Source organism: Prionailurus viverrinus, chromosome D4 (assembly GCF_022837055.1).
Source record: "Prionailurus viverrinus isolate Anna chromosome D4, UM_Priviv_1.0, whole genome shotgun sequence".
NCBI lineage: Eukaryota > Metazoa > Chordata > Mammalia > Carnivora > Felidae > Prionailurus > Prionailurus viverrinus.
In genome coordinates this window covers 21,607,356-21,632,416 of record NC_062573.1, presented here as the reverse complement: position 1 = coordinate 21,632,416, position 25,061 = coordinate 21,607,356, and the positions used below count along the sequence as shown (strand labels likewise).

Below are 25,061 nucleotides of genomic sequence, written 5' to 3'. Positions count from 1 at the left end.
GAATTTCTACATTAGAGGGACTTTGGGGTGACAGTTTGGTTGACGAAGGTACTAGAGAACTTTCCATGAAGTTGTGTTGCATACCAAACACATTGCTTTTCCTTAGACTCATTTGTGGCGAGGCTAATGAAGATTACTGTGAAGCAAATCTACCCAATAATCCTTCCTTGACACCATCAGTGGGGAGAAATAGCAGAAGTGGATTAAGATAGGCTTTGTGTGACGGATTGTTTTTGGTGAAGTTACTGGCTTTGCTTTCTGTTATTCACCCTGGATTAGAAAATATCTTCCCTCATGTGGGACCTTTTCTGAACAGAAAGACAGCTATTCCTCTTTCATAACTTTTTCCTCAACATGCCCACCCAAGGATAAAACAAAATAATGGAAGTTAAAGTGATTTGATAAATCTATATCATAAATTTAAATTTCCCTGAGTCTTGTCCTTTTCTAAACCCTGAACATGACATGGATACATGAAGATGGGGAATGATTCAACCGTGACCAAATTCTTTCTGGTGGGACTTTCCAAATACCCAGAGCTCCAGCTTTTTCTGTTTGTGCTCTGCCTCATCATGTATGTGATAATTCTGCTGGGAAATAGCCTCCTCATTGTCATCAGCACATTTGATTCTCGCCTCCACACCCCCATGTACTTCTTCCTTGGGAACCTCTCATTCTTGGACATCTGCTACACATCATCATCCATTCCCCCGATGCTTGTCATATTTAAGTCTGAGAGAAAATCTATCTCCTTCATTGGCTGTGCTCTGCAGATGGTTGTCTCCCTTGGGTTGGGCTCCACTGAGTGTATCCTCCTGGCTGTGATGGCCTATGATAGGTATGTGGCCATCTGCAACCCACTGAGGTACCCCATCATCATGAACAGGGTGCTTTATGTGCACATGGCTGCTTGGTCCTGGATCATAGGCTGCCTAAACTCCTTAGTGCAAACAGTCCTGACAATGGTATTGCCTTTCTGTGGGAATAATGTCATTGATCATATTACCTGTGAGATCCTGGCTCTTCTTAAACTCATATGTTCAGATATCTCCATCAATGTGCTTATCATGACCGTGGCAAATATTGTTTTACTGGTGATTCCTCTGCTGTTAATTCTCATTTCCTATGTTTTTATCCTCTCTTCCATCCTGAGAATTAATTCTGCTGAAGGGAGAAAGAAAGCTTTTTCTACCTGTTCTGCCCACCTGACTGTGGTTATCCTGTTCTATGGTTCAGCCCTTTTTATGTACATGAAGCCCAAGTCAAAGGACACAAAAGCATCTGATGAAATCATAGGACTGTCTTATGGAGTGGTAACCCCGATGTTGAATCCCATCATCTACAGCTTGAGGAATAAAGAGGTGAAAGAGGCTGTGAAGAAAGTCTTGAGCAGACACCTGCATCTATGGAAAATATAAGAGGTCTTGAGGCATGTGATACCCTCCATGTTGAGACCGGATCAGATCTTTTGTGTTCACAGAGGAAGTCAGAGAACCCAGTATTAAGAGAACTTATCTCCTAGTAAGTCCAAATATAGGACTTAGATTCTTTTCAACACAGAAGTCTCATGTAAGCCTTCTGAATAATGTCTAGTCTGCAGTTTCTAGTTGTATGTAGCTCTGCCATTTGGTTCCATACAGGGCACATGGCTTTTCCTCGAGATAAATCTCCCTCTTCTCTGCTTTCTTCTCTCTCTTCCATGTTTTTATCTCTCTTCTCTTCCCCATTTCTTCCTTCTTTTCCTTTCCCCTTCTCCATCTGTTTTGTTATTCTACTTTCCTTCTGTTTTCCTGGTCTCCTTTCTCAGTTTAAACTGAACATCTATTGTTTTGTTGTCTAGTATCCCCTCTTCTGGTAAAAGAATGTACCTTTTCTTTTGACATTCAACAGTGCCTCCCTCTGAGTCCATGTGTGCTGGAGGGAGCTGATCTCTGAAAACAGTGGTACCATTGGAAACAAAGGGCTAGGCAATTAAAGCAAATCCCTCTGGTTACAGTGATTAATTCATTCAGTATAGGAGATGAGTTCTGCTAGGCTAATCAAATTCAACCCAAGAATGCTGTCTCAGACTAAGAAAAGAAGCACTCTTACTGCTAAGGTTTTTAAACTGATAAAGTGTAAGCCTGGAGCCAATCTTTATCAATAAGTTCAGGGAGCCTATCTGAGAGGCAAAGAGGTGTTGACAGAAGGAGGAAGAGTGTGTGTGATCCTGCTATTTTAACTCCTTGATCCAGCTGTGTCTAAAGTAAGTTCACAAAAATTCTTTTTAGTTACATGAATCAATAAATTACCTTTTTATAAAAAACTTATGAGTTGGATTTCCATCACTTAACAACTATATAGTCCCAACTAAAATATTTCTTTGTACCCACTTCTCCACTTATATTTTTGAGGTAAAATACATGAGAATATATTACCTAAGTGGCCCCAAGTTCTCCAGCCTTCAGGGGCTCTCCTTCCTTTAACAACTAAGTAATCTAATTTCTATTTTGTGTGCCTACAGACATTCCAGTCACCTCCCCAATTATTTCTGAGGACTATTTCCATTTTCTTAGTTTCTGGTTTTGATTTTATGCCAGACTATTCTAAACTTTTCTAGGGGTACCTGGGTGGCTCAGTTTGTTGGGTGTCCAACCTTGGCTCAAGTCATGATCTCACAGTTCATGATTTCAAGCCCTGTATCGGGCTTGCTGCTGTCAACAAAGAGCCCGTTTTTGATCCTCTGTGCCCCCCCCCTCTCTCTCTCTCTCTGCCCCTCCTCTACTTGCACTCTCTCAAAAATAAATAAACATTAAAAAAATAAACAAATAAAATAAATTTTTCTATCATTCTTCCCTGGTAATCTTATATGTCTCTGTGTCAAGCTCTCAACAGTATATTTTGCCCACAAAGAATAAACCTAAGTCTCCTAAATATCCACATTCAAAAGACCACAATGTTTAACACCTTTATTTAGGCTTGAATATAACAAAAAAGGGACTAATATCACTAAGGAAAATAAATCAGTATTAAATACTACTGTTCTTGGTATCTACTAGCCATCCCCCTTTACATGGGCCCTCTAATGTCCATTTTCCTCTTTAGCTTCTGTCCTGATACAACATTGACAGTGTCTATTCATTTCCTTCTTCCATAAGAATCAGCACCTCTCTCAATAAAAATGAATGGATACCTAACTCAAAGCACTCCTCAGCATGGTCTTGCTCAAAATGGAGTGTGAGCTTCCAAAAGCAGACTGCAGCTTCCACTCTTAGAGCTATAGTAAAGAATTTCAGGAAGTTTTTAAAAACCAGTGCTTCCTCACCAGCAATAATTTAGAAACACTAAAGTCCAATAAACAAGCACCTTGAGTGATATGTTCTGTCTGTGAAAATATACCAATATATTATCTCTTTTTTTTATTTTCTTTAATGTTTATTTATTTTTGAGAGACAGAGTATGAGTACGGGAGGGGCAGAGAGAGGAAGACACAGAATCTGAAGCAGGCTCCAGGCTCTGAGCTGTCAGCACAGAGCCTGACACGGGGCTTGAACTCATGAACCATGAGATCATGCCCTGTGCCGAAGTTGGATATCACCCAGGCACCCCAGACACTTTCAATAAAAAGCCAAAGAAGGAAAGAATTCAGCCCATTACCTGCCTTATTATTAGTATTAGAAGCTTATTATAGCCCTTACAGAACTGGAATCCATACAGTACATTCTTTACAAAGAAACAGAATCCAACAATCAAAAGTACTCTTAACATCCCCTCTTTCAGTTTGTTTTTATGATTTTTTAAATTTTTTAACATGCTCATTTATTTTTGAGAGACAGAAAAAAAAACAGAACGCAAGTGGGGGAAGGACAGAGAGAGAGGGAGACACAGAATTTGAAGCAGGATCCAGGCTCTGAGCTGTCAGCACAGAGCCCAACACTGGGCTCAAACTCACTGACTGTGAGATCATGAACTGAGCTGAAGTCTGATGCTTGACTGACTGAGCCCCCAGATGCACCCCACCCCCATTTGAGTTTCTTAAAAACCTGCAATACCACAGCAAAATCGCCATTTGCATTACAGCCCACAACTGCTCTGGAGTATCTCCTTCTCTCATTTCCCAATATCCAGTCTTCCTGCTGTTTTCTCCCTGTCTTTCCCCCCATCTCACCCTTCCTTGATCACAATAGCCTCTTTCAAGTAAGATGGAGTCTCTCTTCCAAGGGCAAGGGGTTTGGAGAAATGATGGGTTTTGTAAGAAGAACCCGGGGTCTAAATTTTGTGGAAACCATTGTTAAAATTCTCACGAATTTTTGTACTACTTATGTCACCTCTTATTTTCATCACATTTCACAAACATCACTTTTTCTCCACTTCATCAGCTTCTCCAGGAAGAAACTGTTTCTTCCCCTTCCTCTTCCATTTTTAAATGCACATCTATTAAACTTCTTGTTACAGTGTATTTTATTTATTTGATGTGACACAGTTAAAAAATAAAACAAAACAAATCCAGGGCTATTACAAACTCCCAATTCTCCAATTTACTAAGATTATAAATTGTATCAGAGTCTCCACTTGTCCTGACATAAAATGTAGACTTCAGTCCCTAAACAGTGGAAGGTTTTATGAGTATTGAATAAGAAAAAAAAAAAGCCTTATTCAGTGCTTGGCTAATACCATGCAGTGAATAAGAGACACACTCCTCTTAGCCTTTCCCATACATGTCTGTCTCTTCTAATAGACTTTGGGTTCCCTGAGGGCAAGATACAAGTAATATTTATTTTAGGGCCTTGGTGACTAGAGGAAGAGGCATTTACTTGACATTTATAGATTCATGAATGAATGAATGTGTGATCATCATCTTATGATGAAAGTGAACAAGCTGATTTGCCATTGCGTAGCTAATCCTCATGACTGCTGCCTCTGCATCTTTGCTGATGCCATTCTCTCCATCTAAAATTGCCATCATTTTAACCTATCTATAAAAATTCAAAGACAAAAAAAGTCTCCTCTGACTGAAAGCCTTTTATTATCATGCCAACAAGACTCCACTTCTTCTTCCACCAAGTTAAATTCCTATAGCAATCTACTTAAACTTTGGGGTATTTATCATGCGGAGATGTATTCCCTTTGATTATGTACACAATATATTGGTTGTTTTATTGAAAGGTCATTAAAAGCAGAACCTGTGAATTATTTGTCTTAATAATCCTACAAATATTAACAGAGTGGTCTTTAATCAATAGATTAAGTACTTTGGAATTTGCTTTTTGCATAAAGTCTATTAGTTTTTAAAACAATTTTCTTTTCATACAATACGGGCAGTATGACTGTTACATGTGATACATACAGCTAGCAATAATCCTGGTTAAAATAATATTCCCTCTGTCATGTATGGTTTTGTTCATTTTAGGCATCAGAAGTTTGACTGTAACACATCAAGCAAAGTCTATGTAACTGTTATACATACATATAATCTCTTACTTAGTTTATTGAGCTTATAGCTTGACAATGACAAAAATTAAAAGATACTGATTTACAGAACAGTGACTCCTATGTATGTCCTGAGATCTAATACAATAGGAATTTCTTTCCAAAACAGAAACCTTGACCTTCCCGATCCCCAAACTATTTCTCTTCATCTTCTCCATCTCAGGCACCAGCAATGCCATACACCCACATACAATTCACCACCAAATCCTACCAACTCTATAAAATTTACTCTGAATCTGACCAAATCTATTGTTAGCACTCTAGTTCAAACTACCATCATCTCACCTAAGATACTATGGCTTTCCAAATCACATCCCTGTTCTACTTTTGTTCTCCTACAATCTATTCTCTGCACAGCAGCCTGAGTGTTATTTTTAGGAAAGTACATACTGAAGTTCTAAAACAGATAAAAATTAATCAGTGGTATTTTTAAAATCAGAACAGTGGCCGTCTGTGTGGTCAGGGGATTAAAGCAAGTATCTACTAGGTCAGGGCATGAGGGAACTTCTCTAAGGTTACGTTTATATTCTATGCCTTGATAGGAATTTGAGTGACATAGGCGTGCATTTGTTAAAACTATGAATATTATTTTAAGATTTGTGATTTTAATGTATGTAAATTTTAAATTAAGAGAGAACTGTGAACAAATATAGTTGTAAACTCTAGCTAATGATACACGTGCTGAAGTATTTAGAGAAAAGGGTAGGTGTCTTCAGTTTATTTTGAAATACACCCAAAAATGAAATGGATTTAATGGAGGAATAGACAGATAAATAGACACATAGATATAAGCAAATCTAATGAAATGTTGGTGGTAAAATCTAGTTAGTAAATGTATGATGTTCAAAGTAAAATTATTTCAGTTTTGCTTTGTTTGAAATTTTTCATAATTCAATGTTCGAAAAAATTATACAAAGTCTGTCAGAATATAGCTGTTGAGTAAATGTATCAATGAATGAGGGAAGGGTAGAAACTGGATAAAAAAAAATACTGTCATTATAAATTCCCTTAAAATTAATTTAGGGAAAATTTCCACTACTTTAAAAAGGCAAAACTTTTTAACAGGTTACTTACAACTATTCCAAGAGAGAAATTAAAAATAAATTTTAATGGTCCCTGTGAAATTTAATTTCCTATACTGAAGTCTTGTCAGGATTTCAGTTGCTATTCCTGGGGGATGGATGCAAGGAGAAAGAAAAAGAAAGGAAAGAAAAAATATATACCAGAAGATTTACCAGAATCAACCTCTAAGGTAATTAGGAAAAAGCAAACAGCAAACATTTTGGGCATGATGTGGTATTGCCATATTCCTTCATGTGTTTTTGGCTATTTCTTAGGAGACTACTAATTCCCCAGGAATGTCAGATTACATAGACCTTAGCAAAAGAAATTTAGTTCTTTCTACACCATTTATTCTGCAATTCCACCTTTTCAATATGATTAAGACCATAAAGTTTTAAATGCCATTCCTATATATTCACATGATAATCACCTATATATCTTATAACATTGCTATTCTTAAAGTGATCAAGTTACATAATCACTCACATTTCCCAGGGCATTTTTTTTTTAATTAAGAAGTTGAAGTTCATTCAAACAATGACTATTTCTTTTCTACACTGTTCATATTCATACCACATGTGAGACAAACAATGATTATAAATGTGAGGCACTATATGTTAAAGATAACATACATTAATAGTGGTTGTATTATAATAATGATTCTGGTAACTACTGAATATAAATGTTAATGTGTATGTTGTAATGCACATTACATTTAATTTACATTAAATAATGTAAAACATTATTTAATAATGGAAAATGAGACATTACTCGATGTAATAAATGCTATTGGTATTAGTGGTACAAGGACTACTGAAAATAAATGTTATGCTTCTCAACAAATGTTTAAATTCCATAGCATTTTGAAAGATAGAGTAAGCGCACAAGTCAGTGACCAAACAAATGAAAGAAACTGTTGAAGCAAATCAGCCAGAACAATTATAAGCACTATGTATCATACTGATCTTGGTTCAGTATAAAAGTATGTCTTCATAAAGAAACAAATGCTTGTGAATTAGGTATCTTTGGGTTTAATGCCCTTAAGTTCTCATACAGCAGATTAAAATTCAGAGACATAAGCCAAAAAAAATTGAAAACGTCCAGTGAAAAAGAGACAAATACCAAAATAATTATATAAAGGCACAAGGCAAAATAGATTTTAAGGGAGTACTTATTTCTTAAGTTTAAACTAGCTTAGGAAATTTTACATTTTAAAACTACTTGTCTTACTATAATGGTGAAATCATTAGAAGTCCTAAGAATAACTGTGATGTATAGAGTGTATAAAACACATTATGTTTCAGTAGGTATGACATTATCATTTGCCGTAAGTTTCTTCTCTAAGATGTCAAATTAGGAAAACCAAAATGTGATTCTTTCTTTTTCCAGTATAAAAAGGAAAATTATATTCCCAGAATAAGGTTCTCTGTATAGATGCTGCACAAGATATCTTCCTCTCTGTTCTTTTGTTCCTTTGTGTAATAGTTTAGATTTTTACAATATTACTCAGCAGGTGCACTTAAAATTCAAAATCTAATACTTATAAAAAGTGGTTTTGAATTTATTATTTTAAAAATGTGTGACATTTACTAGAAAGGAAATCACTTTTAAAATTAATATATAATAAAGGTAAAAGCATGTTTACAATTAAGCATAATATAATGGTAAAATGAGTGCCTGAAAGGAACTATAAAGTTGGTCTAAGAATGTCATGATGCTTTCCACAAAGAATACGTATTAAAGTTATTCTAAAATGAAACAGTCTGTTCTTAATAATGATCTTGTTATATCTTAACATCACAAAACATTTACTTTTCTCAAATGCTTCAAAGTTAAGAATAGACTAAAAATGACATCAGTGAGAATAGAGGCCCAAAGTCAATGAAATAAATCTTCAAATTGTTCAAACAAAGTAACTGAAAATATAGAGTTGTGTACTAAATTAAACTAACTTTCAAGAGGCAAAAATACAGCTTTAGAAAAAACTAAGAGATTTTTCCCCTTTCCCTTTCAGATAAGAAAGAAATTTTTCCTAGATGAAAAGAATGGAATGAAAAACAGCAAATAAATACATTGATAAATATGTGAGCGAATAAACTGTCACTATAAAAGATAGTAAGAGAGAAGGAAAGAGAGCAAGAGACAGCACTTGCAACTGGGGATCTTAAAAACAGGGGCGCCTGGGTGGCGCAGTCGGTTAAGCGTCCGACTTCAGCCAGGTCACGATCTCGCGGTCCGTGAGTTCGAGCCCCGCGTCAGGCTCTGGGCTGATGGCTCAGAGCCTGGAGCCTGTTTCCGATTCTGTGCCTCCCTCTCTCTCTGCCCCTCCCCCGTTCATGCTCTGTCTCTCTCTGTCCCAAAAATAAATAAATAAATAAAAAACATTGGAAAAAAAAAAAAGGCAAAAGTGAAATCTTAGACATAAAAAAATATGGAAGATAACAGAAGAATTAGAAATAAGAGGGGCAACTGGGTGGCTCCGTCGGCTGAGCATCCGACTTCAGCTCAGGTCATGATCTCGCGGTTTGTGAGTTTGGGCCCAGCATTGGGCTCTGTGCTGACTGCTCAGAGCCTGGAGCCTGCTGCGGACTCTGTGTCCTCTCTCTCTGCCTGTCCCTCCCCTGCTCATGCTCTGTGTGTGTGTGTGTGTGTGTGTGTGTGTGTGTGTGTGTCTCTCTCTCCCTCTCAAAAATAAACATTAAAATTAAAAAAAAAATAAATAAGAGATCAATAGTTTAAGGTCCTTGGTATTATTCAGGAGGATTGTAAAGCTACTAAGTAGAGATTATGTTAAGTTAAACAAACACTTTAAAAAATTATGGCAATCAAACATGTATGTCTATCACTCTGCATTCAAACAGTAGAGAATATATAATAAAATATAATAAAATGCTTATAGAGCTCTTGATGATTAGAAAAAGATGCAAATCGGGGCGCCTGGGTGGCTCAGTCGGTTAAGCTGCTGACTTCGGCTCAGGTCATGATCTCACGGTCCATGAGTTCGAGCCCTGCGTCAGGCTCTGTGCTGACAGCTCAGATCCTGGAGCCTATTTCCAATTCTGTGTCTCACTCTCTCTCTGACCCTCCCCTGTTCATGCTCTGTCTCTCTCTGTCTCAAAAATAAATAAACGTAAAAAAAAAAAAGAATGAAAAAGATCCAAGTCTCAACAAAAATCAGACAATTAATATGCAGTGGGAAAAAGACAGTTTCTTCAAAAAATGGCATTGGGAAACTGGACAGCTACATGCAAAACACTTAAACTGGACCACTTTTTTTACACCATACACAAAAATAAACTCAAAATACATTAAAGATCTATATGTGAGATGGGAAACCAAAAAAATTCTAGAAGATAGCTTAGGCAGTAATTTCTTTGACACTGGCTGTAACAATATCTTTCTAGATAGATATCCTAGGAAACAAAAGCAACAATAAATATTGGGACTACATCAAAATGAAAAGCCTCTGCACAGTGAAGAAAACCATCAACAAAATGAAAAGACAACCTACTGAATGGGAGAAGATACTTGCAAATGACATATCCAATAAAGGGTTAGTATCCAAAATATATAAAGAACCTATATAACTCAACATCCAAAAAACAAGTTATCCAATTTAAAAATGGGTAGAAGACATAAATAGATATTTCTCCAAAGAAGACATCCAGATGGCCAACAGACAAATGAAAAGACACTCAACATCACTCATCATCAGGGAAATGCAAATAAAAATCACAATGAGGTATCACCTCACACTGGTCAGAATGGCTAAAATCAAAAACACAAGAAACAACAAGTGTTGGCAAGGATGCAGAGAGAAAGGAACCATTGTGCACTGTTGCTGGGAATGCAAACTGGTGTAGTCACTCTAGAAAACAGTACAGAAGTTCCTCAAAGAATTAAAAATTGAACTACCCTATAATCCAGTAATCACACTACTGGGTATATAACCCTCCAAATACAAAAACACTAATTCAAAGGGATACATATACACTATGTTTATCATAGAATTATAGTTACATATTATATACATATATGATATATATACACATACTACATACATACATATACACATACTTACATATATATACACATATATAACAGAATATTATTGAGCCATAAAAAAGAATGAAATCTTGCCATTTACAATGATTGACATGGATAAAGCTAGACAGTATAATGCTAAGCAAAATAAGTCTGTCAGAGAAATACAAATACCATATGATCTCACTCATATGTGGAACTTAAAACAAATAAGCAGGGGCGCCTGGGTGGCGCAGTCGGTTAAGCGTCCGACTTCAGCCAGGTCACGATCTCGCGGTCCAGGAGTTCGAGCCCCGCGTCAGGCTCTGGGCTGATGGCTCAGAGCCTGGAGCCTGTTTCCGATTCTGTGTCTCCCTCTCTCTCTGCCCCTCCCCCATTCATGCTCTGTCTCTCTCTGTCCCAAAAATAAATAAACGTTGAAAAACAAAATTTAAAAAAAAAAAAAAAACAAATAAGCAAAATTTTAAAAAAGTGAGAGAGAGAGAGAGAGAGAGAGAGAGAGAGACAAACCAAGAAACAGACTCTTAACTATAAAGACAAACTGATGGTTGTCAGAGGGGAGGTGGGTGAGAGATGGATGAAATAGGTGATGGGGATTAAGGACTACATTGGTCGTGATGTATGTATGGTATTGTATGGAATTGTTGACTCATTGTATTGTACACATGAAAGTAATATAACACTGTATGTTAACTAACTGGAAATGAGATGAAAGGAGAAAAGATGATATGAAATAAATAAAATTAAATAAATCAATATCAAAAAGAGAAACCCCAAAAATGTCTTTTAAAAGTGGAAAATTTGAAACATACTTTTAAATAATTGATAGATCAAAAAAACTCATGATTGAAATTTCAATATATTTATAACTTTATGATAATATGATTACCAAAATTGGTGAGATGAAGGGATTTACAGTCTTAAATAAATTGGAAAATAAGAAAGATTGAAAAATTAATACACTAGGAATCCAATTCAAAGAGTTATAAAAAGAGGAAATGGAAAAATGTAAAGATAGGTGAAGACTGAATCAGTAGTAACAGATTTTTCCAAGCCCAATTTTGCTGGATACTTCTAATACATTTTCTAAGAACAGGTAACCCCTACCATACACCAATTGTTTTGTAAAATATAAAAAAAGGGGTTACAAGGTCCTCCAGTTCTTTTTAAGCTTGATAAAAAACTGAAACCAAAGATGAACAAGGACAGAATAAGACAGAAAAAAATTATGAACCAATCTCACTTAATACATGTAAATAGAAAAATTATCAATAAAATACTAGCAAACAATATGATAAACTACAAAATAATAATACTAAACACCCAGGTAGGGATTATCTCAGAGATGCAAGGATGTTTTAACACTCAAAGATATTTTAATGTAATTCACCACAATATCAATTAAAGGATAAAAACAAATAATTATTTTATTAAATGCAAGAAAAGCTTGTGATCAAATTCAACAGGCATTTATAATTTTTCTTAACATTTATTCATTTTTGAGAGACAGAGAGCGAGTGGGGGAGTAGAGAGAGGGAGACACAGAATCTGAAGCAGGCTCCAGGCTCTAAGCTGTCAACAGAGTCTGATGCAGTGCTCAAACCCACAATCTGTGAGATCATGACCTGAGGTGAAGTCAGATGCTTAACCAACTAAGCCACCCAGGCACCCCCATTCATATTTAACTTTATCAAACTAGAAACAGAAGAAAACTTCTTTAACTTGATAAACAGTATTTATCAAAGACTTGTAACTAACAGTTCCCTTTTTCCTTTAAAGTTCCAAACAAACTCGACACTGCACAAAAATCCTACACAGCAAATACAGAGAGAGAGAAAGAGAAGAGGAAGAAGAGAAGTGAGAAGAAGGGGGTAGGGAGAAGTAGAAAGAGGAAAAAGAGAAGAGAGAGAAAAGAAAGAAGGAAAGGAAAGAGAAAAATAAAAAGAAGAAAGAAAAGAGAAAATAGGAAGAGAGGAAATTAGGGGGGAAAAGGAGAGAAGTGTGGGAGGAAAATTTTTCCTCAACCCTAATATTCTTCCAGCTGGTCTGAGAATTAAACTGACATGAAACAGATTAACATAAGAAAATCAAATTTAATTTCATACCTATAGGAGCTCCACATATGAGAGGTTCAAAGACAGAAAAATAAAATTAGGTATATACACCATCCTAGGGAATGGGATAGGGGCCTGGAGCTTCAAAGGGAAGAGGGAAATTTACAGAGCAGTAAGAAGAGCAGATGTTTGGATGCAAAAATCCTCAATAAGATATTAGCCAACCAGACCCAACAATACATTAAAAAAATTATTCACCACAACCAAGTGGGATTTAAACCTGGGATGCAGGACTGGTTCAATATCCTCAAAACAATCAATGTGATTCATCACATCAATAAAAGAAAGAACAAGAACCACATGATCCTCTCAATAGATGCAGAGAAAGCATTTGACAAAATACAGCATCCTTTCTTGATAAAAACTCTCTTGAACAAAACTCTCTTGTTCCCCCTAAGGTCGGGAACAAGACAGGGATGTCCACTCTCGCCACTGTTATTCAACATAGTATTGGAAGTCTTAGCTTCAGCAATCAGACAACACAAAGAAGTAGAAGGCATCCAAATCGGCCCACAGGAGGTCAAACTTTCACTCTTCACAGATGACATGATACTCTATACGGAAAACCTAAAAGATTCCACCAAAAAACTGCTAGAACTGATCCATGAATTCAGCAAAGTTGCAGGATATAAAATCAATGCACAGAAATCAGTTGCATTCCTATACACCAATAATGAAGCAACAGAAAGAGAAATCAAGGAATCGATCCCATTTACAATTGCGCCAAAACCCATAAAATACCTAGGAATAAACCAAACCAAAGAGGTGAAAAATCTATACATTGAAAACTGTAGAAAGCTTATGAAATAAATTGAAGAAGACACAAAAAAATGGAAAAAGATTCCATGCTCCTGGATAGGAAGAACAAATATTGTTAAAATGTCGATACTACCCAAAGCCATCTACATATTCAATGCAACCCCTATCAAAAAAACACCAGCATTCTTCACAGAACTAGAACAAAAAATCCTAAAATTTGTATGGAACCAGAAAAGACCCTGAATAGCCAAAGCAATCTTGAAAAAGAAAACCAAAGCAGGAGGCATCACAATCCCAGACTTCAAGCTGTACTACAAAGCTGTAATCATCAAGACAGTATGGTACTGGCACAAAAACAGACACTCAGATCAATGCAACAGAATAGAGAACCCAGAAATGGACCCACAAATGTATGGCCAACTAACCTTTGAAAAAGCAGAACAGAATATCCAATGGAATAGACAGTCTCTTCAGCAAATGGTGCTGGGAAAATTGGACAACAACATGCAGAAGAATGAACCTGGACCACTTTCTTACACCATACACAAAAATAAACTCAAAATGGATGAAAGACCTAAATGTAAGACAGGAAGCCATCAAAATCCTCAAGGAGAAAGCAGGCAAAAACCTCTTTGACCTTGGCCACAACAATTTCTTACTCAACACGTCTCAGGAGGCAAGGGAAACAAAAGCAAAAATGAACTATTGGGACCTCATCAAAATAAAAATCTTCTGCACAGCGAAGGAAACAATAAGCAAAACTAAAAGGCAACCAATGGAATAGGAGAAGATATTTGCAAACAACATATCAGATAAAAGGTTAGTATCCAAAATCTATGAAGAACTTATCAAACTCAACACCCAAAAAACAAATAATCCAGTGAAGAAATGGGCAAAAGACATGAATAGCCACTTCTCCAAAGAAGACATCCAGATGGCCAACCGACACATGAAAAAATGCTCAACATCACTCATCATCAGGGAAACACAAATCAAAACCACACTGAGATACCACCTTACACCTGTCAGAATGGCTAACATTAACAACTCAGGCAACAACAGATCTTGGCGAGGATGTGGAGAAAGAGGATCTCTTTTGCACTGCTGGTGGGATCGCAAGCTGGTGCAGCCACTCTGGAAAACAATATGGATGTTCCTCAAAAAACTAAAAATAGAACTACCCTACGACCCAGCAATTGCACTACTAAGTATTTATCCAAGGGATACAAGTATGCTGTTTCAAAGGGGCCCATGCACCCCATTGTTTATAGCATCACGATCAACAACTTTCCAAAGTATGGAAAGAGCCCAAATGTCCATCGATGGATGAACGGATAAAGAAGATATGGTATATGTACATATACAATGGAGTATTACTCGGCAATCAAAAAAAATGAAATCTTGGCATTTGTAACTACATGGATGGAACTAGAGGGTACTATGCTAAGCAAAATTAGTCAGAGAAAGACAAATATCATATAACTTCACTTATATGAGGACTTTAAGATGCAAAACAGATGAACGTAAGGGAAGGGAAGCAAAAATAATATAAAAACAGGGAGAGGGACAAAACATAAGAGACTCTTAAATATGGAGAACAAACAGAGGGTTACTGAAGGGGTTGTGGGAGGGGGGATGGGCTAAATGGGTAAGGGGCATTAAGGAATCTACTCCTGAAATCATTGCTTCACTATATGCTAACTTGGATGTACATTAAAAAACTAAATTTAAAAAATAAATTAAAAAATAATAATATAGTGATAATAACAGCCATGCATCATTGAATGTTTCTCCATAATAATGATAATAGTTACTTTTTACAAAAAAAAAAGGGCAGATGTTTGGTAATTAGATGTTTGCCCTACCATACACGAGTCACTCATATAAAATTAATCTCCAGTAATAATTCTTATTTTGAGAAAGACTCCCAATTTAGATTCTTCTAGGTAGTTAAGAGAGGGACAAAGTTTCTCTGAGCCCTCAGGGTCTTGATTAGCTTTAATGCAAAACTGTCCAAAAATAAGGTTTACATAGGAAGTGAGAAAAAACTATAAAAAAGCCTTAAATTTAAACTGAGGCTATACAAGGCTACTAAACACACAATTAATTTACAAAATTCAAGTTTTTTATAGCAGTTACAGCTGTTTAGAAAACGCACTTTATTTTTTTTAAGTTTTATTTGTATATATTTGGAGAGAGAGAGAGAGAGAGAGAGAGAGACCGGGGGAGGGGCAAAAAGAGAGGGAGACAAAATCCCAAGCAGGCTCCACACTACCAGCACAGAGTCAGATGTAAGGCTTGAATTCATGAACCGTGAGATCAAGACCTGAGACGAAATCAAGAGTCAGATGCTTACTGTACTGAGCCACACAGGTGCTCCTGTTTAGAAAATGCACTTTAAAAGCATCTCACAACACCAACAAAAGTATAAAGTGCCCACAGATAAATCTATAAAAGCTGGATAAGTAATTTTGGAAGAAAAATATAAATCTTGACTAAAGCACATAGAACATTTCCCACAAATTGGGGAGCTATATTTTGTTCATGTTAGGAATTTCAAGAATAATATGTTAATTCATCCCAAATTTCTCTAAAAACTTAGTGTAAATGTCAATCAAAATGAAATTGGAGTTGTTTAAAAATTTCTGAAGGTTAACCCAAAATTCAAATTGAATAGTAAAGACCAAGAGTAGCCAAGACAATGTTAAAATAAGAAATCTCATATTTACTGTACCAAATGTCAAGATGGATGATAAAGCTAGAGCAATTCAGATAACATAATTCTGGTTCAGACAACGATAAATATATTAATGAAATAGAGTAGAGAATTCAGAAATAGCCTGGGCATATACAAAAATTTATATCCAATAAATGATACTTGATATCAGTTGGTATTACAAGTAAGTAAGGAATGAATGAAGTATTTTAAATTATGCTTTGGTAATGGACTATTAATATTGAAAAAATAATTAAACCTCCACCTCATTCTGTTACCAAAATAAATTTTAGATAGATTGAACACCAAAAGCAAAACTGTAAAACATCTAGAGGAAAATATAGGAGAATGTCTTTATATACAGGGATAGGAAAAGTGTAACTCAAATGAGCAAAATAAATAAATAAATAAAGGATGGGGCACCCGGGTGGCCCAGTCGGGTAAGCATCGACTCTTAGTTTCAGCTCAGGTCATGATCTCACAGTTCATGAGTTCAAGCCCCACATGGGGATCTGTGCTGACAGCATGGAGACTGCTTAGGATATTCTCTCTCTCTCTCTCTCTCTCTCTCTCTGCCCCTCCCCACTCAGGCTCATGCTCATTCTCTCTCTCTCTCTCTCTCTCTCTCTCTCTCTCATTCTCAAAATAAATAAATAAACTTAAAAAAATAAACAAAGGCATAAAACAAAGGATTAATAATTCAAAATTAGAATTTTTAATTCTATATGGCAAAAATGCATCATTAACAGGTTTAAATAATAGCACAAATGGAAGACTGTATCAGTAACAAATCCAACCAAAAAAAGGTTAGTAACCAGAATATTTTTTAAAAAGCTATCACATTAATAAGAAAAAAAAAAAACAGAAAATTGGGCAAAGGGTATAAACAGCGACCTCTAAGAAAAAGTAACTGAAACAACCTATAAGGTTATGAAAAAATCTTCAACACACATGAAATCAGAGAAATATAAATTAAATCAATAAGACACTTCTCAGCCAAAAGATAAGCAAATATTAAACTTCTATAAAAATTAAGAACATGAAGAAAGAAGGGGCTCCTAGCTGGCTTGGTTGGTAGAGCATGTGACTTGATCTCAGGATCATGAGTTCATGCCCCATGTTAGGCATGGAGTCTACCTAAAAAATAATGAGGGGCACCTGGGTGGCTCAGTCGGTTGAGCGTCCGACTTTGGCTCAGGTCATGATCTCACAGCTCATGAGTTCGAGCCCCACATTGGGCTCTGTGCTGACAGCTCAGAGTCTGCAGCCTGGTTCGGATTCTGTGTCTCCCTCTCTCTCTGCCCCTAACCCACTCACATTCTGTCTCTGTCTCTCTCAAAAATAAATAAACATGAACAAAATAAAAAATAAAAAAAAATAATGATAAAAATTAAAATAATTATTAATTTTTTAAAAAAGAATATGAAAAAAGAAGAAATCACATTCACTGCCACTGGGAGTATATATTGATACTACAAAAAGTGTGAAGTTGATTCATTAATTCCACTTATGGGTATATGCCCAAGGAGATATTTACAGAGCTACTCACTGAAGCATAATTTAAAAATGGACATACTGAAACATCCAAATATTAATGTATGAAAGAACAACTAAGTTATAGCATACTATAACATAGGATTACAGGAGAGCAAGTAAAATGAACCACCTCTAAACTGATCATTTTGTTAGCCTTTAGCAGCTTCTTTAAGCTTCTTTTTGCTGCTTTTGTCTTAATCTGTAAAATGAAAATACCAATGTCACAAAATGAAATGAAAGAGAGTAATAACGAGTTCAATAGAAGACAAAACACACATGACAGCTCCTATATGACATCTGACTCATTAGAATCTGATACTCTCTTATTTGGGCAAAAGTTATCACTGACATTCTCTGAAAGAGGGATAGGAATGGGGTATTTGACTTGATTTTTTAAGTAAATATTTACTAAAACCTCTTTAAAAATGAAAAGATCAGCTAAATAGGAATGAGGATTAAATAATCAAATGAGGCCCTAGCTCCCATTAGAGTCTCATAAAGGAGGCTCTAGTAACATGAATCTACCAACATATCTCATTCCAAAATACTTACATGCTCAGGATCAATTGTTAATTAGAAAAATACAATGAGACAGATATTATACTGAGGCAGCCTATAAAATTATTATGACTTTTCACTATTTTCAGTTTTTATTTTGTGCTGAGTGGGGGCTTCAGATGACTCCAAGCAAATAGGAAAATGGGGAACTGTATTTTTCAATAGTGTCTTTAAAAAAAAACACCTTTTTTTAAGTTTACTTCTTCTGAGAGAGAGAAAGACAGCACAAGCAGGGGAGGGTCAGAGAGAGAGAGAGAGAAAGAGAGAGAGAATCCCAAGCAGGCTCCAGGATGTCAGCACAGAGACCGTTGCTGGGCTCAAACTCACAAACCACGAGATCATGACCTGAGCCCAAACCATGAGATCATGACCTGAGCCAAAACCAAGAGTCAGACGCTCACTAGACTGAACCACCCAAGTGCCCTGGTGTCCTTATATAAGAAGAAAACCATCTTGAACAGTAAGCTTGTTTCCGGGTGCACTATTAAGGTATCTTGAGAAGTCAACTTGGGATATTTTGTAGAGGGGATTTTAATCTGAATAGACCTGATTTCCCATAAACTATATGATTGTCAACCTTCACAAGAGATAGAGGGACATTTGAAGTTAGATCACAAAGTGAGTTTGGGAAAATCCTCAACAACATCCTGAAGGACCTAACAAGTGACAGAAGAGAAAACAAGCCCCCAGTGTTTGGACACAGCCTACAAGACCCTTGCAATTAATCCTGCAGCCCTTAATACAATATTGACAATAAACAAACAAAAAATTGTAAAGATTCTGCAAAAACAATCGATGATACTCAAGTAAAGCCAAAACAGATCAAAAAGCAAATTAATTACTCAGCTAGTAAATATCTATGACAACTTGTGGAGGTGAAGATAAATACATTGGTGAGCACTGGATAATGGGTGTTCACTTGGAAGAGGAACTTCTTGAAAAAAGATCTGCCATAAACTAATTACCCCGATTCCATAATGCTAAGAGGTGCTTCAAGTTATACTGAGGAAATAAACCAGCCATATTTAGTAATAAAAATAAAAAACATTCAGTAAAAGTCCATAAATACTTCCCTCATAACATTTCTCCCCAACTACAGTTGTGAGGCACAAAGATTATTCAAAGCAATAGACTTGCAAAGCCTATTTTAGGAAATAATTGCATTTATTAATAAGAGGTTTTAAAATGTCTTCAGTACTAGAATTCACTTTCAAATGCAAAACATAAAGAAAGCCAATTAATATATCTACAAAAGATATAATAGAATATATACTCAACTCATTTTATGTGTTTTAGTAATAAAAATAATTTATCAACAGAAACATTAAGTAAATTCATACTATATTTAATATTAAGCTGTTCACAAATCTTTCCTGCAACTTATACTAAGAAGACTAGCAGCAACAAGGCTAATACAGAAATATCAAGACATGTCGACAAGCTGAAGAGGCATCCAGTCTTTTTCTTTCCCCAGAGCATCCAATCTAACGTTCAACACACAAGAGGTGTTTAATAATATTCACTGATATGAGCAGGATACTTGTTAAAAAACATTTTGAAAACTGAGTTAATATTTTATTACCATTTACTTATATTAATAATAAAGCAATTAATAAAAGTTATGATAGTAATTCATCTTTACTAAAGTTTTCCTTTCCAGTATATAATCCTGTATTTAAAAAAAAAGAATTGTAAATTAACTCCACTCTAAATATCTATAGTTTAAGTTACAAAACTCAAAAATTACAAGAAAAATAGCACAATTTGAGAATTTAATGAAGAAAAAGTAGTCTATACCACCATCTAGTGGCCTCAGAATATAACGGTACTAAGAAAAGTACTTACCCAGGAATGTCCCCACAATAAAAGCATGGAGTCTACATGCAGAGCTACTGCCCTCCTACTCAGTTGAGACAGCACTGGATCCACTTCTCCTGCTTCCTACTGCAGATCTGCATGAACCTGACCTTTGGACAAAATCACGCAGGAACACCATCATGTGGATTGTTGCCTTTGCCCACCTCATATAATTTCCTCCACCCTTTAACTGATTCCTATTGGTTACATTCATTAAAACAAATGGGCAATAATTAAAAAATTGGTCAGAAAAAACTCATATGCTGCGATTATGGTATAAACTTGTAAAAGAGTTTGTCTTATACTGTTTAGTAAAAATAAACATGTTCATATCTTATGACAATTCCACTCCTAGGTATATAAACTAGAACAGTGGTTCGTAATTTCCAGTACACAGATCCCCAAGGGTTCTAGGTATAGAATTCACAGGGTCTGGTAACTTGAATGAAAAAAAATTACACATTTAATACCACCTACTTCTAACTGAAAATAAGCATTTCCTTTGAATATGAAATTTAGGCAACAAATCACAATATTATTAGCAAGACTGGAGACTTTGTAACCAATAAAAATCATAGATATTACCAATTACATTAACAGATCAAAATTTCTTATATGCTTATCGTTAATTCAAAGTTATATCTCATATACACTGAAAGACTTTGCAATTTAGTATCCTAATAAACAAGTATGTCTATTTCTTTTTGAAGATTTGCTTTTATGTTTTCCAGATTTTTGACATATAATTGACATATAATATTGTATAAGTTTAAGGTTACAATGAGATGGTTTAATATACATATATACTGCAAAATGATTACCACAGTAAGGTTAACATATTCATCACCTCACATGATTACCTTTGTAGGTATGTGTGTGTTGAGAACTTTTTTTTTAAGTTTATTTATTTTGGGAGAGAGACACATTGTGATCAGGCAAAGGGCAGAACAAGAGGGAGACAGAATCCCAAGCAGGCTGCACTGTCAGTGTGGAGCCCAATGCAGGAGTCAAACTCAAGAACCATGAAATCGTGACCTGAGCCAAAATCCCAAGTCAGACGCTCAACTGACTGAATCACCCAGGTGCCCTGAGAACTTTTCAAATCTACTCTCTCAACAATTTTCAAGTGTATAATATCTTAATGACTCTAGTTCAATTTGTTTTCTTTGCACGCTTCTTTGCAATTTCTTTGTAACCCTATTCATTTGTTATACCTTTAAAAACATCTGGAGACCATAGACTCACAAGATTTCCAAAGGGTTTTAAAACACAAAAAAGGCTTAGAATGTCTGCCTTGAAGAAATACTTTCATTGGAACCAGGAGACATCCACAGAGTCAAACAGCTTTGCCCATATAGTCAAATGGACAAATAAATTAAGGTATAGAATAGTATACAGGAGAAATAAATTACTACAACTATATTAACATGGGTGATTTTCAAAAACCTAAAGTTAAATCTAAGAATTATGTAACAAAATAATAAAAATAATCTGATTCCATTTAAAGAAATTTCTAAAATAGACCAACAAAAACAATACGTTGTATAGTCTTATTTATAAATGTAAACTTTAAAGAAAATCAGTGTAATGATTAACACAAAATTCAAGATCATAGTTACTTCAGGGAGATCAGGGAGGGTGTTATAGGGAAAATGGTACCATGAAAGAACATGTAATGAGCTTCTAGGTTACTGAGCTTGGTGGCAGGGGCACAGATGTTCATTTTATTATTTTTTTAAAGTGTACACATACATGAAATATACTTGTGTACCTATGTTAAAGGCTTCATGTTACCTCCTTATGTCATGTCTGTCCATCCAGTCTAAATAACTAAGTAGTTGCCCTATATCACATTAGCCTATTTTAAAAATCCAGTTATTCTGGTTGGACTCCTCTATCTTTGAACTACCTGTCCTTTGAACGTTTTATCAGAAGTTTAGGATATCTAATAATGTTCAAAATGCTTAACCTATATATTTTTCAGGCATTTTAGGGATATGTAAAAAAATAGTCACAGAAAAATATTATATTTTAAATGCTGTTTAGAGGCTATTTTCCATTCCAAATCTAAAACTACCTTACAGATCACAGATCTTTTAAAAATAAATGGTAGTCTCAACAAACTCAAAAAAAATCAAAGTCATACCATGAATCTTATCTGACAACAATGCTATGAATCAAGAAATCAATCACAAGAAAAAAATCTGGAAAGAGCACAAATACATGGAGGTTAAATAACATGCTACTAAACAATGAATGAATGGGTCAACCAAGAAATCAAAGAAGAAATCAAAATTACAAGGAAACAAATAAAAATGAAAACACAACAATCCAAAATCTTTGGGATATAGTAAAAGTGTTTCTAATGGAAGTTTATAGCAAAAGAGGCTTAACTCAAAAAGCAAGAAAAATCACAAATGAACAACATAACCTTACACCTAAAGGAGCAGAAAGAAAAAAAAACTCAAACCCAGCAAAAGGAAGGAAATAATAAAGATTAGAGTAGAAATAAATGATATAGAAACAACAACAAACAACAACAACAAAAAAACACAATAGAACAGATTGATGAAATCAAGAGCTAGTTCTTTGAAAAGGCCAATAAAATTGATAAACCTCTAGCCAGACACATGAAAAAGAGAGAGAGAAAACCTAAATAAATAAAATCACCAATGAAAGAAGAGAGAGAAATAACAACCAACACCACAGAAATACAATTGAAAGAGAATATTATGAAAATCTATATGGTAACAAATTGGACAACTTAGAAGAAATGGATATTCCTACAAACATACAACCTAACAAAACTAAAGAAGAAATAGAAAATGTGAGCAGACCAATTACCAGCAAAGAAATTGAATCAGCAACCAGAAAAACTCCCAAAAAACAAAAGTCCAGGACCAGACTGCTTCACAGGAAAATTCTACCAAATATTTCAAGGAGTTAATGCTGATTCTTCTCAAACTAATCCAAAAAATAGAAGAGGAAAAAGGGGCACCTGGGTGGCTCAGTCAGTTGAGCGTCCGTCATGATCTCACGGCTCATGAGTTTGAACCCCAGAACAGGCTCTGTGCTGTCAGCACAGAGCCCGCTTCGGATACTCTGTCTCCCTCTCTCTCTCTCTGTCCCTCCCCAGCTCATTCTCTCTCTCTCCCAAAATATATAAGTAAACTTAAAAAAAAAGAAGGAGGAGGAGAGAAGAGGAAGGAAAATCTCTGAATTCATGCTATGAGACCAGTATCACCCTGGTACCAAAACTGGATAAAGACACCAAACAAAGAATACTACTGTCAATATTTATCATGACTATGGGGGCGCCTGGGTGGTTCAGTCGGTTAAGCATCCAGCTTCAGCTCAGGTCATGATCTCACCATTTGTGAGTTTGAGCCCTGCATTGGGTTCTGTGCTGACAGCTCAGAGCCTGGATCCTGCTTCGGATCCTGCTTCAGATACTGCTTAGATTCTGTCTCTCTCTCTCTCTCTCTCTCTCTCTCTCTCTCTACCCCTCCCCTGCTCGTTCTCTGTCTCTCTCAAAAAGAAATAAACATTAAAAAAATTATCCTGACTATAGATGCAAAAATCCTCAACAAAATATTAGCAAACTGAATCCAACACTACATTAAAATAATCATACACCATGATCAAGTGAGATGTATTCCAGGATGCAAGGGTGGATGGTTCAATACTTGGAAAACAATGAAAGTAGTATGTCACATAAATTAAGAGAAAGGATAAAAACCATATGATCATTTCAATAGATGTATAAAAAACATTTGACAAAGTACAACATCTATTCATGATAAAAACCCTCAACAAAGTAGGTGTAGAGGGAACAAATCTCAACCTAATAATGGCCATATATTAAAAACTCACAGCTGACATAATCCTTAATAGGGAACAGCAGAGAGCTTTTCTAAGATCAGGAACAAGACAAGGATGTCCACTCTCATCACTTTTATCCAACACAGAATTGGAAATCCCAGACACAGCAACTGGACAACTAAAACAAATAAAAGTTATCCAAAAAAAGTTATCCAAATGAAGAAGTAAAACTCTCACTCTTTGCAGATAACATGATATAAAAAATAGAAAACCCTAAAAACTCCATCAAAACCCATTAGAACTGATAAATGAATACAGTAAAGTCACAGGATACAAAATCAATGTACAGAAATCTATTGCATCCCTATACACTAAAAATGAAGCAGCAGAAAGTGAAATTAAGAAAACAGTCCCATTTAGAATTGCACCAAAAACAGTAAAATATCTGGGAATAAACATAACCAATGAGGTGAAAGACTTGTACTCTGAAAACTATAAAACATTGATGAAAGAAATTCAGGATGACACAAGGAAATGTAATGACATTCCATGCTCATGGGTTGGAAGAACAAATATTATTTTTTTTCAGTATATGAAATTTATTGTCAAATTGGTTTCAACAATTTGGTTTCAACAACACCCAGCGCTCATCCCAAAAGGTGCCCTCCTCAATACCCATCACCCACCCTCCCCTCCCTCCCACCCCCCATCAACCCTCAGTTTGTTCTCAGTTTTTAAGAGTCTCTTATGCTTGAAGAAATATTGTTAAAATGTGTATGCTACCCAAAGCAATCTACATATTTAATGCAATCCCCATCAAAATACTAATAAAAATTTTTACACAACTAGAATAAATAATTCTAAGATTTCTATGGAACCACAAAAGACCTGAATATCCAAAGCAATCTTGAAAACCAAAAACAAAACTGAAGTTAGCACAATTCCAGATTTCAAGCAGTAATAATTTAAAAGGTATGGTATTGGCATAAAAACAGACACATAGATAAATGGAATAGAATATAAACACAGAAATAAACCCACAAGTATATGGCCAATTAATCCTGCACAAAGGAGGAAAAAACATACAATGGGAAAAAGACAGTCTCTTCAACAAATGGTGTTGG

At 35.5% G+C, this 25,061-nt stretch overlaps 1 protein-coding gene across 1 annotated transcript; it reads left to right on the top strand.

Moving 5' to 3' along the window:
• The first annotated feature begins 473 nt into the window (after positions 1-473).
• LOC125150041 (olfactory receptor 13D1) lies at positions 474-1,418 on the top strand. The gene has a single exon (XM_047829356.1). The coding sequence runs from the start codon at positions 474-476 to the stop codon at positions 1,416-1,418; it is 945 nt and encodes a 314-aa protein (XP_047685312.1).
• The last annotated feature ends 23,643 nt before the right edge of the window (positions 1,419-25,061 follow it).